The sequence below is a fragment of the Anabrus simplex genome, chromosome 12 (assembly GCF_040414725.1).
Source record: "Anabrus simplex isolate iqAnaSimp1 chromosome 12, ASM4041472v1, whole genome shotgun sequence".
Lineage (NCBI taxonomy): Eukaryota > Metazoa > Arthropoda > Insecta > Orthoptera > Tettigoniidae > Anabrus > Anabrus simplex.
In genome coordinates, this window is record NC_090276.1 from 77314579 (window position 1) to 77330561 (window position 15983).

The 15983-nt window shown below is 40.3% G+C and overlaps 1 protein-coding gene across 2 annotated transcripts in view; it reads left to right on the forward strand.

Moving 5' to 3' along the window:
• Nucleotides 1–15457, forward strand: part of LOC136884452 (7-methylguanosine phosphate-specific 5'-nucleotidase) — a 72176-nt gene extending 56719 nt beyond the window's left edge. For both annotated transcript variants that reach the window (XM_067156632.2, XM_067156631.2), the window contains exons 7-8: nt 4542–4658; nt 8259–15457. In XM_067156632.2, the coding sequence (XP_067012733.1) occupies nt 4542–4658; nt 8259–8360 (219 nt within the window). In that variant the 3' untranslated portion in view covers nt 8361–15457. The remainder of the gene's footprint in view (nt 1–4541; nt 4659–8258) is intronic.
• Nucleotides 15458–15983: the final 526 nt, after the last annotated feature.

The window sequence follows — 15983 nt, forward strand, 5'->3', positions numbered from 1 at the left end:
CCCGTACTACATCACGCTAATTCGCTTACGCGGATGACCTAGCAATAGTTACTCAGCTATCCAATGTGAATGAGATAGAAGCAATTCTGAACAGAGACCTTGTCATTTTGAGCGAGTACTTTGATAAGTGGTGTTTGATACCTAGCACCAGCAAAACGGAAACCTGTCTCTTTCACCTTAATAACAGGCAGGCAAACATTACTTTGAATGTTTCCCTCGACAACTCTCCCCTACCACACAATTCTAACCCCAAATATCTTGGAGTAACTCTTGATCGGACACTATCCTTCAGGAAACATTTAATGAATACTGCTGCTAAACTGAAGACCAGGAACAATATCATTCAGAAACTTGCAGGTTCTACATGGGGAGCATCAGCATCCACTCTTAGGTCGTCAGCACTGGGACTGGTTTACTCTACAGCCGAGTATTGTTCTTCTGTTTGGCAGAATAGTCCTTATGTTAAGAATATTGATGATGTTCTGAATCAGACGATGTGCATTGTCAGCGGCGCAGTCAGATCTACTCCTCTTATCTGGTTGCCAGTCTTGAGTCACATAACACCTCCTAGGATTCGCAGACAAAACAACCTAATTCGCGAGTTCAGGAAGATAACAATGAACTCAAGTCTTCCCATTCATGAAGACATGGTTGTTAGGTATGGACGTCTGAAGTCAAGATCTCCGCCCATTCAGACTGCAAGGGAACTCATCAATAGGAACTTTAACGGTTCTGATGAATGGGAATTGGAGTGGACCAACTCAGCTCCAGATGAATGGCAGACCCTCTTTAGTCGCCAACACCCACCACCTGGTTTTAATCTCCCAGAAGAACTTGGGTTCTTCTCAACAGAGTCCGTACCAATCATGGACGATGTGGGTCGTTGTTGCATATGTGGGGTTTGCGCTCCTCCCCTGAGTGCGACTGCGGTGAGAAGAAACAGACCATCCGTCATATTGTCACCAAAGTCCTAGGAGGTCATACTCCGGTCAGCTAAAGGAGTTTGTGTGTGCTTCTGACGGGGTTGTACAATGGTTGGACAGCTTGGATTTAAGTTTATGAACTGTTTTAGAGATTGGTTGATTGTTTAAGGTGTTATATTGTTTGTTATATTTTTGAATATTTGTATGTAGAGTTATGTACTAGCCATAAGCTAAATAAATAATAACCCCCTGGCGATATGATAGGCACATGTGTACAGTCTATAGCACCAAGAATTCCTGGAAAATGAGCTATGTCATAGAAATGACGCATGATTCTCCTTGCTTCTCTGTGGTCAGTCGGCATATTGATAAATTGAGGTCTCAGCACAATTTCTCGCGTTACTTTATGGATGACTCAGCAAACCGTAGCCTTATCAATTCTGAATAAATCACTAACTACAATTTGAAAATTCCCTGTTGCGTAAAATTGCAGAGTCAATAGAATCTGGAATATTGGATTAAGTGGCTGGTTTCTATTTGTTCGTCTCATTAGAGTGTCTCGAAGTCTACCTTCCATAAACTCAGCAGTGTGTTTGGTTAGATGGAATCTCATTTTTAAAGCTTTGTCGCTAAGTTCTAAGAATGGGTTTCCTCTTTCTTGGAATACTCGCAGATACCGCCGAAATTCTTCATTATCGTCATCTGAAGAAAAATCAGAGAAGTCAGATATGTATAATTCGAAGACAGAATCGCGATAAAAATCCCTTCATCAGATTAAATACCGGCAATAATGCAGAACATCTTTTTTTCTCTTACCATGATTATTGTTACAGCACTATTTTGCACTACAAAAGCCCTCTTCTTTTCACGTTGATAAATGTGGCCTACAATACCGGTACAAGAACACTACTTGATCTGTATCACAAAGCTTCATCCAAGGAAATTGTTGGATCAATTTTGATTCATGATTAAGGAAAAATGATCTCGGATCAACGTTTATACAACACAAATTTGAGGTATATCAGATGTAAGGCTTTTCAGGCGTTTGCTCTATTAACCAGCGTTTCGTCTTAGGTCTGACACTAGACTCGTCAGAGTGGGATGTGTCAGACCCTGGTGAAAAATATCTAATTCCCTCCATGGGAATTTAGAATTTTCCATACAAATTTGAGGATCAACGTGATCTAGAATCAGTTTTACGCCTTGATCTAGAATCAACTGCTTTATACAATCGGGCCTTAGTGTAATGAACATATAGAATATGAATAATTTTTTTATGTGCAATGCCCAGTGTCTAAAAAAATATCAATCTTTTATTAATATACTTTGTCAAATGTAATGAGTAATGACTGAAGAAGTCTTATAAGCAAGGATGGAATGTGTAGCTTTTTTTTTTTTTTTTTTGTAAATATTAATAATAAGTTAAAGGTTTTAAGGATCTGATTGTTATTGAACAAGATTGGGATCAGATCGTTTCTTTCTGAGTTTATTGTATGAAGTCTCAGCATGTTGCTTGGGAGAGTCATTTTTTTTGCCCAGAAATGCATCGTTTGTTTGCTCTGGGGCAACACTTCAAATACGGTGATGGGTTTGAGATCGTCCTCTGATAATATAGGACTGCCCTTGGTAGTATCCGAGTGCTGTATTCAACTTGGGGGTCTCCAGTTTGCAATTAATGTAGGATGTGATGTGGAACACCCGCCCACCGCTCAGTCTGAAAGCGATGCCCCGCAGTGCGAATTCTAAATCCTGCGCATGGCCACCTGCTCCTCTCCATAGCCTAAAATAATCTGTAATGTTGAGTGGTTCTCGAGATTACCGTCCATTTAAAGCGCTCATGTTTTACGGGGAAACCTCGGATCACTGTGCCGCAGTCTCGGAAGACGGGTGCGTACCAGAACGTGTGTGCGACTGTTGCTAGTAATCGATTGGAGAATGAAAGATACGTCGAACAGCAAAAGTTATTTGTTGGAATGTTATGCAAAGCAAGATACCTATGGAAGATCCATTCAGAGATTTAGTTGTAAATATCCCAACTCTAGAATTCCTACAAGATCTTGCATTTCAAAGTTGATTAAAAAGTGGCATTCAGCAGGTTCAGTTTGTGATATACAGCAGAGTAAGCGGAATATATCTCTGATCAGCAAGCCTATGACTTTGATCTTGTAGGTTGATTGCTTCCTTATAGAAAGCGGTTGTCGGCTCTTCTCGCGATCAGCATAGTCAGGCTGACTCGTGAACTGGACGGTTGGATCACTTATATCCTACATTCTTGTCTTTGTAGGCAGTCGCATCAATCCTTTGGGTGTTTCCATTCTCTGCCAAGCCATCGATCTCTTCATGGACGATGAATCCGGTTCTTCTGAGGGCCTGGGCGATGATGATGTCTAGCGATGCGTACAGTCTCGCTGTACTAGCAGGAAACGAGGATGTGTGCAACTGTTTGTCTCATTGAGGCAGCACCTGAAACGGTTGTTGTCCGTGGTTCCACATTCCCCTCATCTTGAGGCCATTCGCTGTGTGATAATCCTTCGTGGTGGCATTTATTGGAAGTTGGATGTTCTTCTTTACCTTTGTGAGGGAGATCGCACCACTTCTTAAATTCCAGGTCTCTTATCATCCCCCTGATCTTCCATGAGTCATCTTTTCAGGTAACGTTCCACCAAATAAATTTGCTGTTCAACATTTACGTCATTTTCCTATCAATTACATAACACAGAATCAATGTAGACAGTCACAGTCTTGTTCCTGACTGTTGCAATGTTTTGTACAGCTGGCTTCTCACACTGCACCGGAATAATGCGAGGCTTCCCCGTAAAATGAGGCCACTGTGCAAATAACTCTGAAACTTTCTTTATTATGTTGGTGGAGATATGTTTCTCTGTCACAAGCCCTAGTTTTTGATATGCAATTGAGGGAGAAAAATACTTCCCCGCTTATATCTCGCGTACATTTTTCTTCGTGTGTCCATATAAATACGACAAGGTACACCCTGCCTGCTGTCAGCTCAAGGTCGAACTGCATCCCGTAATGCGCGAGACATAAGGTATAAGATCGAGTCCAGCGTGACTTTGCTTTAAGGTGTCGTGGAGAAGCAATAAAGTTTTACGGCAAGTTTTAAGTCCAAGGGATTCATTTTGCACAAAAACGTGATAATAGTACCATGAACTGACATTTTAATGTTTAATACAAGTACAGTAATGTTCAATGAACAGTTTCATGTATACCCATAAATATTAATGTGTATTACATGATGAGTGCTGTTGGTATAGGCCTAATTTTTATTCTCTTTGCGCGGTGAAATGTAAGTGGAAACTACACAGGAGCGTATTCAGCTATGAATAGAATTCTACAAACTAGAATATTCCAATAAATAGTGTGGTATGGAATATGTGAAATCATGAGACTTTATTACTTTTAAAAGTATCTTAATTGTCATCATGTTCAATTTACTAACGTCTCTTGCAACTTGATTTTTGAGCTCAAATTTTCAAGAAAAGAAGTATGAGATATACGTGAGTAAATACAGCATGAGTTGTCCATTGCTTAACTGTTTCTTTAGCGCGGTCTGTAAATCGCTCTCTCTGATAATCTGTTGCATTCACATCGTGTTAACAGCTTCTCACTGGAAGGAACAACGTCATCCTAATGGGCGATGTCATCGGCGATGCAGACATGGCTGAAGGCGTCAAGGATGCAAAGGCCGTCCTCAAGATTGGATTTCTGTACGATCGGGTAAGTTGGTGTAAATTCAGGAAACCCCTCTGTACACACAAACAAGATGCTCGAATATTGCCTCATCAGTAAGCAATAATCCAAGGCCATTTTGCGTGAGTCGACTGTCAGGGTCGTTGTTGTGAAGGGAAACAGGAAGACATAACCACAACAAAGCCAGAGACACTCGAACATTGAAGAAAATACCCATGAACTCTGCAGCGCCACTAATTGTGGAGCCAGCATGTCATCTGTTTACTGGGAGACCAGATAGTGGGGTTGAAGACTCTAGTATCTGTCCATAAACTGCACTTTTCGCTGGTGAACGCTGTGTTAGGTTGTGTTAAGAGAGTGATAAAAATCATTGTTGTCCGTATTGAAGATACTGAATGTAGGATGCTAAATGGTTTATTTTGTCACCTATTCAATACATATAAATTTTACATTTAGGAATTTATTATTAATTCCGCTTGAGACATGTTTCGCCCTTCATTGAGGGCATCATCAGTCAGCTTACCTCCTCAAAGCAAAAATCAGGTACCTGATTAGTATTTAACATGCACAAATTAATACACATTACAATGGGAAAATTAAATACGAGAAACTCTTGTACAATGGTGATGGTTAAACAATATAAGTTTAAAGAATAAGAAGTCGGCACCAATGCTTAAAATTACTGGGTAATTATAGCGGAGTTCAACAGTGGTGCTCTGAAGAATAATTGATGCACTCATAGGAAATTATAAAGTTTATAAAATTATTTACAGTATAACAGTCGGGGGGGGGGAAGGGTATAGTGCTCAGCATCAATGTTTTTAACAGAAATTACTGCCAAGGGTTGGTAATTATACAGTAAATTTATAGTATAGTATAGTATAGTGGTATTTCAAGGGTCATTGAAGGCAAGCTCAAAGTTTCTCAATACCGGGACATAATCCTCCAGAAACTATTGTGAAACAAGAACAGGCAGAAAGGTGTCGTTCTTCCTTTCTGTCACAAGACTTGCCATTGCTTCAGTGTTCACTCAATGAGCGTTTTCCTTCTTCCCACAGTCTTGCCCTCGGGTACTGCACTAAACCTCGCACCTCGGGTAGTATTTTACTCAGCCCTCCAGCGAACTTCTTGAACAGTGTTGTTTTTGTTTATGTGTACTCATCTGGCAAGTCGCTGCTGTCGACAGCTTTCTTACCTGACCATTTACAATTATAACAGAAATACTCATTAGTACTTGGTAATGAACAATAACTAGAGACTGGCTGTTGGGCTGTAAAATATTGAAAATGGCAGGTAAAAAGGTACCCAAATTCTAGCATTAAAAGTATGTATAAAATTTGAAATTAAATTCTTTCAAAATTAGTTCAGTTCTACTCGATGTTTTAGGTGTTCGGTTATTGTGAACGAAGAGATAAGGCTCCTTGCTTTTCTTATTTCATGCAAAATATGGCACTTTTCCGGACAGTTCACCCAAACATCAGTCGAAATACGTTAGCACTGAATTTGTTTATTTTGGTTTCTAATGTTGTTGGTTCTTCAGGTATGATGAAGTAAGTACCCTGAAAATATCAACAAGAAACTACCGAAACCTGTCCGAGTGTGGAAGAAAGGCAGAACCCTGATATCCACATTTGAAACTGGCGATATCGAACATCAGAGAATCATGACTTGACGGTCAGTATCGCATCATCACCGTTTGTGACAGCTTACAAGTTCTGGGGTTCCGACGTTGCCACATTCGATCGATTACGATTTGATTTCAAATGTGAACAGTACAGTAATACAAGATATAAAGCATTTGCACAGTGGAGCCAGCATGATTTGTCCTCGTGTTTTATCTTGTGTTTTGTTTCTTTCGTTGCGTTTACAAGATATTCGAATCTTCCGTATTGACGGTTTTCACTTTACAAAGGTAAATCAATTTTTTTATCTTTGTGAAGGTTATGTTTGTTGGTGATTTATTCAAGTGGATTATTTGAATAATGTAAATGCACTTTGTTGGATACGTTTCAGAAATAGTTTTTTTCCATGGCATTTGAAAGGCTTAAACTGTGAATCAGAGTGATTGCGTGCATTAATGGGCCTTAGAATACTTTGTGATGCGGCAGGGGAGAAGTGCCATGGTAGGCAATCTTACAAGAATAGTCTTGTAATGCAGACGGAAACAAGCTACTTTCTCCCCTCGTCATAGGAAAGTTCGATAGGCCATGATGTTTTAAGGGCATCGGATACTTTCCGTACAAGTAGAAGGCATCTAAAATGCATGTCTGTGTCTGTTTGGTCATCAGCCCAGAGGCTGTTTGGATCCTCAAATAGCATCACCAAAGGCTATGCAGTTACAGGGAAACCACAAAAACCAATGGCAGTACCAAAATGAGGCGTACTAGGCAAGATGGGGAGTGAGGTAGTTTGCCATTGCTTTCCTCACTGGGCCAGACAGTGCTATTGTAGCACAACTAACCCCATGAGCAACACCTTTCATGACACTCAGACACACTGGTTGTGCTCTGAATGTCGTTAATCAGCACCACCCATACCCCAGCAGCTTCCATATTGTCACAGCCATGGATGAGACTGGGACTTCAGTGGAAGCTACACTTTGCTCTGGCCTGTGCCAAGAGATGGATACAAAAGTACTGTATCCATCAAGAAATGACAGCACGCAGCTAAAATGCATACAGAACATTAATCCAATGAATAAAGCACTTGCACGGGGAAGCCGGCATAGATTTCTCCTGTTCTTTGAAACATGCTTCTTTTTCTTTCGTTGAATGAGGTTATGTTTGTCAATGAGTTATCCAACTGCATCATTTGAGTACTCTAAATGTGCCTTGTTGGATGCACTTTGGAAATGTCTTTTTCCCTTGGAATTTGAACATTTTAAACTGTGAATCAAGGTTAATTGCATGAAGTAACGGGTCTTAGAATGTTTTGTGATGCAGCAAGAGTTTGCAATTCTGAATTATGTGTTGTGGTTAATTTGAAATCCGATTTTTGCATCCCAGCGACTTCGAATTAACGAGGTTTTACTGTAATTACTTCCCAACTTTCATTAAGAGTAATGCTCCTAAAATTGCAAGAACAACAAACCTCATCATACTTCTGGCTGGCAGTTTGTGGGGATCCCACGAAGTTCTGCGTCCCTGTCTATATTTCACTTCTTTTAGGCTGATTTTCAGTTCGAGGAACAGAAGAAAGTTCACTGGCTGAGGAAGCACAGTTACTTCGCCGTTTGACCATCGGAGCACAACACCATTGATATTAAGAGACAGTCAACAAACTGCCATGGTTTCTTCAATCTTGACAAAAAAATTTCACATGACTGTGGTCTTGGAAAATACTTCCCTAGTTTGATACGCTGCTTGTAATATTTCTCAACACACTGAGAAACTAACAGCTGAGTGACTGATAAGCAATTGTTTTCTATACTACACCACTATCTCTTTTTGATTTTCAACTCACTTCATTTTACCATAAATATGTAATGTTTTCTTTTTCAGATATTTTATAATTTATGTATTCAGAAATAGTTTTGGCAAGCTGAAGAACTCAACAGTTATGAAAATTAAAAGAAACAGTAGTTATGGCTGGACTAGATAGTTCAATACCTGTCTTGTTAATTTCCAGGTGGAAGAGAGCCTCAACTCGTACCTTGACCATTTCGATGTGGTGCTGGTGGACGATCAGACGATGGACGTTACCAACGGCCTGCTCTCTCTCATCCTCTGAGGTGTCTTCACTGTGAGCTGCGAGGAACGTGCTGGCAATGTCTCCTCGCTAATAATTTATTACCCTGCAAGACTGAGGAGCTTACTACTTACATTAATACAGCAAAGGGCGGGCTCATTGTTTTTACTTGATTTCTGGAGTGATGTGAAACTTGCTCTTCAGCGGCTCGAGATCCACGGCCTGTCGGGCTACTTGTAATGCTGTCTGAATGTGACTCCCCAAGGGAACTTGAAATATTCATTGTGAATGAGTAGTTTTATAATTTATAACACTGAGGCGAAACGCTGGCAACCAGGTATGAGTTACAGTAGAAGTCTGCTGTAGCGGACTGTCGTTATATCCGATTTTTTGTAAAAGTCAGGAAAACCACTATACACATTAAAATCGGTATGAAACGGCAATCGGTTTGTTCAAAACTTGCGTTTTCACAGATGATACCCACACTACGGCTTACTTGTTTGTTATTTTTCGAAATCCGATACTATGTGAAAGTGTACATTTAATTTCGTCCGAAACGACCCTGAATCCAATACGACCCCAACTTTTCCCTTCAAAAAATTTAAATCAGGCTTAAAAAGTGCTTTGTAAAATCATATGAATGCCTTTCTCGTACAGTACGCATAGATTGTCCTTGTCTTCACGCCAATGCCGAACACTGGCTATAGGTATGCCGTAATTTTTTTTGTAGCTACATAATTATTCTTTATTTCCGCGGGTCTGATAACCATTAACTTAAAACTGGCATCGTATTATCGAAGAGAACCCGTTGAAAATTTGCCGGCAATATCTATGCCACGCATCTCTACAATACGACGATCCATCAGGAAAATATTCTTGCTGTCTATAAAACTGTTACTTTTACTCAGTGTCAGCTACAACGGGCCGTTACATGCACGTCTCGCTTGCCGGGTTCGGCCAAATTCGGCGGCTAGCGATGTATAGGCCTAATCGCGGGCGTTGAAGGTCAACGAACGAGTTTACTGCGCCGTGGTGTGGTCATTCCGCCCTTGCGTTTTTTCGAGCACATACCTCACAATTTCATCTTCGAATTCTTTAAGGCATCCTTGTTGCAGGCCACTGAATGAATTTTTTGTATAGTACGCATTTTTAAGCTATCTTTGTCTTCATGCTAACGCCGAACATTGGCTTTAGTTAGGCCTATGCCATATTTTCTTGCGGCTGTACAATTGTTCTACATTTCCGAGTGTTTAATAAACATTAACTGAAAATTGGCATCATCATATCGACAAAAACCCGTTGAAAATTTGCCTGGAATACCCGTTCCACATTTTACAATATGACGATCCATCACAACAATATCCCTGCTGTCTATAAAACTTAATTTTACTAAGCATCAGGTAGTCTACAGTAGACACATTATGGGCCGGTTGCATAAAGACATCTGACCGGAGATCAATTTAGAACTTAGTTCCGAAAATGAACTGAGATTACGACTTTGTCGCGTTGTACAAAACTGAACTCTGTTTACACATGTGTAGTTCAAATGTAATCGGAGTTCAGAAAAGTGGACGTTGCAACACAGCGTATCAAATAAAATACGAAATAGCGTTGCCCGTTGGATAATGCTTAAGTGGTGGGATTGACCTGGCCGTGACTGTCAACAAATGAAATACAAAATTGCTTTGCCCCTTGGATAATACACGTTTAATTGATGCCCATTCAATTATAAAGACTGTTGACAAATGCATGTCATTTGCAGCATGTACTGGAATTTCTTAATATGCTTTTCTTGCAGCGAACGCAGATGAATGAAAAAGGGATATCAGGCTTCCCTCAGTCAACCCTTGTTTTTTTTCCCCCTGATCTCCACGGTATTAGGTTTGCGAACATGGTATTGGGTTTGCGAAGCCTAGTGAGTCTTTCATTTTCATGACCTTCGCGGCCATTCTTTCTTTTATTCATTTTTTGAATAATCTATTAGTGTTAAGAAGGGGTAATTGCCCAGTTGCACTATGGCTCGTTCAGTCTTGTGTGGTTTAATATCATGTCAGGATAAAAATGTTGTCACATAGAACCCGTCGCATGTCTGTTTTTCCTTTATGGTCCTGTTAGCTACAGCGATATTAAAGAGGTTTTAAATCCTACATTTGGCCATAGTGCTTTTATGAGCACAGCAGAGCAAATATGTAGCTGTCTGGGAAAGGTGAAGCAACTCTGCATATCAATAGCTAGCTCATGTTTCATACGTAGTGCGAATCGATCAGAGCAGTCCCCAGCACGTTTGAATACATTACATTTTCTCGAGAAGTACTTGGATTGATTTTTGGAATAATCGCAGTGCTGAAGTTGTAATGTTTGTAGATTTAAGACTAGGTGTAGAAAACAGTGTAGTTCCATTTTAAAAACAAAGTTAATAGCATTATCTCAGAGAATATTGATGCCATTCTATCTTCAATGCTCCATAATGTTATTTGAGATGGACAACTAACAACTTAGCTGAATAACCCTCCATATCCCAGTAATCAGACATCTGTAAAACACAAAGGTAAGGAATTCATAGAGGTTATGTTGTTGAATTATGATTCACTGCGTTATACGAAGCGTAATATAGCTTATATACGGACAACTATAGTTAACAATGTATTAGCTTAGTCTATTGTGTATTTTCTTATGATTTATTGTAACAACACAGGTAATAGTATGTTCACTATCAGCTGTTCTTGTATCTTGAATAGAAAACAACTCTTTGAACTGAGATCAGAGTGTTCATTACTGTTAGGCCACCAATGCAAGATGACCCTTGATTTTCCACATGAGATTCTGAGAAAAAAACATCATCTTGGATACAGAGAAATACTGTATCACTCCAGAGGCTTCTGTGGCAACATTTCAGTTTTCTTCTTCTTTAAACAGTGTCACCCAACCTAACTGTATATGTATCATGAAAAACATTTCAAACGCATGTAGAGAAATAATAACCTCTTCGCTAAAAAATTACATGGGAATTGCCTTTCCATAATTTAACCAGACGCAAGAAAACATAAACTAACCTTTGAAATCAATGATGCACTCTGCCATATCTTGAGGTGTACCCATTCTTACTTAATTGCAGTATTTAGCATTAAAATTAAGAGGTTGTTTATTCAGCCTTTATTTTTAACGAGTTATCAACTGTTATCGGACTCATTTTTTTACGAAGATATGTTCTCTTTCATTGCGAATTTTCTTTACGGAACAGCAGTCGACGGGTATTGCTGATCAACTCAGACATCGCTTTCGAATGTCGATGAGAGAGCTCGCCAGTGGACGTAACGAGAAAATGATGCCAAAGGTGATCGATCGTACACAACATAATTGCTGGGGTGCATAAATATCGGTAACGGAAAAATTTGTGCGTTCTTAATCGCTCGTAATAACGGATACGTCAGTGATAGGGCTCTCGCTGTAACCGAAGGATAATACACAGTTTAATATAGCACTTTTGAAGGGATAGACAAAACTTGTCGTTATAACGGGATTCTCGTTATATACCGTACTCGCTATAGCGGACTTCTACTGTAGCTGAAAAATGTATAATTTCCAAAAATGGACCAGATATTTTGGAATTGTGTCTATACATGTCAGCTGAGTGTTTCTTGGCCATCATTTCAATTTTTTATTCCACTCTGATTGATTTCTATCGTTCGGGTTACTTCGCCGGAAGCCTAGACCAAGCCTTATCAAAGTGAAGGACGTTATGAGTTTCCAGCTGGTGATCCTGAGATAACAAGTGTAGAGCAGTCCATGCCGTATGCTTTCAGTATTCAGCCAACAAAATTAGGCACTTGCCTTCCACAACCCCCAAGACACAAACTGTGAGACCCTGATGCTGCTGGGAATTAATAAGCACTAAATTCTTTGAACAACTGTAATTTTAGATCACACTGTATCAGTTTAGGGTACTGGTTGACGAGATCTCTCGCCATTGCAGTTCAGACGTTGTGTACTTTCTCCTTAAAGTCGTCGTCTCCTGCTCTTAAAACAGTTTCCAGTGGTTGGCCGAGTCTGTTGTTGATCCTAGGGCTAAGTTTTACAACCGCATGGTCTTGCACACTCTAGCCGTCCGTGGAATCCACAAAACTGTTTCTAACCTGGAGAAGAGACGCTGTCTAATGGGTTTCGGAGGCATTACCTCCTGTGAGGGTGTCCGGTTATTGTCATTTGGCCAGACCTGATCCCTTGAGAGGGCACCCGCCTCCTAAGAGCTGTTATGAGGCGGGCAGTGGCGTGTCAGGAGCAGCTGTTTGGGGCAAGTTTCCAGAGAATCTTTCTAACTTAACTGTGATCTATGGATCCTTTGTAAGACAGTATTGACAATCAGATAATGGAGATCTTCATCCTATGATTTTATGTGCAATGTAATTATGATGACAGCAGTTGTCACACTAGCTTGTACGGTGAAGGCACGTAGTTGGAGTAACATTACCGTATATACGCAGTAACTAATTTCAAGAGGGCCTTTTTAAAAAATGCTTTAATTTATGCATTATTTACAAGAAATGAATCCTATATATACCAGGTTATGCATAAGTTTTTTGTTTTTTTTTCCTACGATAGCTGCAGTCGCTTAAGTGCGGCCAGTATCCAGTATTCGGGAGATAGTAGGTTCGAACCCCACTGTCGGCAGCCCAGAAAAAGGTTTTCAGTGGTTTCCCATTTTCACACCAGGCAAATGCTGGGACTGTACCTTAATTAACGCCACGGCCGCTTCCTTCCTACTTCTAGCCCTTCCCTGTCCCGTCGTCGCCATAAGATGGTGCGACGTAAAGCAACAAGCATAAGTTTTTCCCGGTTTTTGTATTAAAGAAAACACGTAATTTTGAAGGGAAATTAATTTTTTGTTTATTTAAAATTTGGCCGTCGGCTTCTACACTCTTCGGCCATCTTTCAGGTAAGTTACGAATACCGTGCTAGAAAAACTGCTTGTCTTTTGTGGCAAACCATTCGCCGAGCCATTTTCCAACTTCCTGGAAATTGCTGAAGTGTTGCTGTGCAAGCGCATGCGAAGAGGTGATAGTCAGATGGCGCCAAGTCAGGGAAGGATGTCCCATCCAAGCGATTTCAAGGTGTCTTTCACTGGTTTTGCTGTGTGAGACAGCGCATTTTCGTGTAACAAAATCGCTCTGCCATGTCTTCTGGCTCATTCCTCTCGTCTTTAAATCAATGCGTGATTTAAATTAATCATTTGTTGGCGATAGCGTTTTGCATTAACGGTTTCGCCGGGCTTCAAGAGTTCTTAACACACAATACCGCTTTTGTGGTCTACCAGAGCTTTATTGAAATCAGTGTGTCTCACATGTTCTAATCGGTGGAGCGCGTTCACCGTATGCTTCTACCAGCAAATGCTGACTTTCCACAGCATTTTTTTTTTTTTTTTGATTAAATAAAAAAAGCCATGGGTGCTGTAAATGTTCTTTTTCAGACCCAAATGTCGACATGATCACTGAACGATACAACACAGATGCTAGTGTTTGGCGGACTCAAGTTGTGTTTGTTGGTAGGTTAATGTCAGACGAATAAACTGATGTACGTGTCAAATTCATATGCTGCGTACTGTTCGCTGGTGCCATCTCTTAGTGAAACTGGAAAAGACTTATGCATACACCTGGTGTAATGTCAATAGACTGTGTGCGAACATGACCGTACGCCTTCGCTTTTCACTGCCACCTGTTCTTATTATTACGCTGGATTTCCCATTCCTGTTTACAGTGTTGTCCAGCAGCATTTCAGAATACAGTGACATGTGATCTATGTAATAATGAAAATTCATCACTTTTTCTGTGTGATCACCGGGAATGTTTAGTTTTGTTAGTCAGCCTGGCTGGCTTTGAAAACCATGAGTGGCTCAGATGGTTAAAGCGCTGGCCTTCTAACCCCATCTTGGCAGGTTCGATCCTGGCTCAGTCCAGTGGTATTTGAAGGTGCTCAAATACAACAGCCCAGTGTCTGTATATTTACTGGCACGTAAAAGAACTCCTGCAGGACTAAATTCCGGCACCGCGGCGTCTCCAAAGACCTTAAAAAGTAGTTAGTGGGATGTAAAGCAAATAACATTATTGTTATTATTAAAACCATGATGCCTGGTTTTCCTGGCTGTAACTAAAGGTTCTATCCGTATTACCTCTATTCATTCACAGAATTGTATAGTTTATTTTTAACGTGTAGACGCTTTGCTTCTTGGGCATGAATTGCCCAGCGAATACTATTTGTTGAAGTTTTTTTTTTTAGTACAACTTTCTGTGATATTGTACTTTCCTCCTGAAGCCAAGTACCAGTATTCTCTGCATTTTGAATAACGTAAGGCTTTTCATTGGTCATAATAATAACAATCATAGTAATATCACTTCAACTAGTACAGTATGTACAGCTATTTTGGTTACATGCTTGTCAGTTTTGATGTTCCAATTTACTCAAGGAGATAGCTCAACAGTGAACCAGCTTTCTGCTAAGTTTTAATTAATATGTTAGGGTAATTTTAGCCGGGGAATGAGCGATGACAAGAAGTTATTGCATTTGACGCGAGATAATCTCCTTACTAGGTAAGTGAGGTCATGCAAAACCCTGAGGTATAAGAGGCTTCAGGTATTACAATGGTGGCTGCCTGCATTTTTCTTCTTGGCCGCCAGCTTTTGAAAAGACCATGCTTGAGAGTACTTGCGTATATACGGTAATTGTAGTTGCAACAGATGTTGTGTAGGTCTCCGCACCTGCTCTTGTTGTGTTTTATCGGGATGACACTCCTGTTTGCGGTGCTTCTGTGTAAAACTGTAGGTCCTGTGGTTCATGGTGACCAAATTTATTGCATAAAACATTACTCTGATCTTTGATACTGCGAAATCGCTGCCAGGAATGTGAGGGTAAGCTGGTTTTCACAAAACATCCGTAGCATACATTAACACATTCGTTGCAGTAAGTTGAATTTTTGCACTTTTTGTAGTCATTAAAGTATGAAGGCTTTCACGGCCGGTGTCAATATAATAAAATTCTTCCGGGCTGTTATGCCGTGGTCCACTCCTCTCGCTTCTCCCAGACGTTTCGACTACTGCTGCGGTAGTCATCTTCTGTGGCATCGTGTAGATACGCTCTCCTGTATCCCGCTGGCGACTGCGCCAGGAGAGCGTATCTACACGACGCCACAGAAGATGACTACCGCAGCAGTAGTCGAAACGTCTGGGAGAAGCGAGAGGAGTGGACCACGGCATAACAGCCCGGAAGAATTTTATTATACTTTTTGTAGTGTTCACATGGATATTAACAGATGTATCTTTTTAACGGTGCTGACAGTATATTTTCGATGCTTTTTCACTTTTTTTTTTTTTAAATGTACAAGCCATGGAACTGGTAGTGCAATCTGCCTTTATAATGTAAAGCATCTTTCAAAGGGAGGTTTTCATTAGACCCAAAAGGTTATTACACTATAACTCAAAAAGTGTTAAAAATCAGGAATGGTTTAAAATGTTCCAGGCTAAGTGGACATCACAAGGTGGGCGAGAAATTATGGTATGTTTTTGGAGTTAGAGGGGACTGAGGTGTAATTTGATTTGTCTTGACGAGATCCGTCGGAAAACACCTGAGAAATTAAAATGTGATCATAAATTTAAAAAGTACAATGTTTTGTGATTG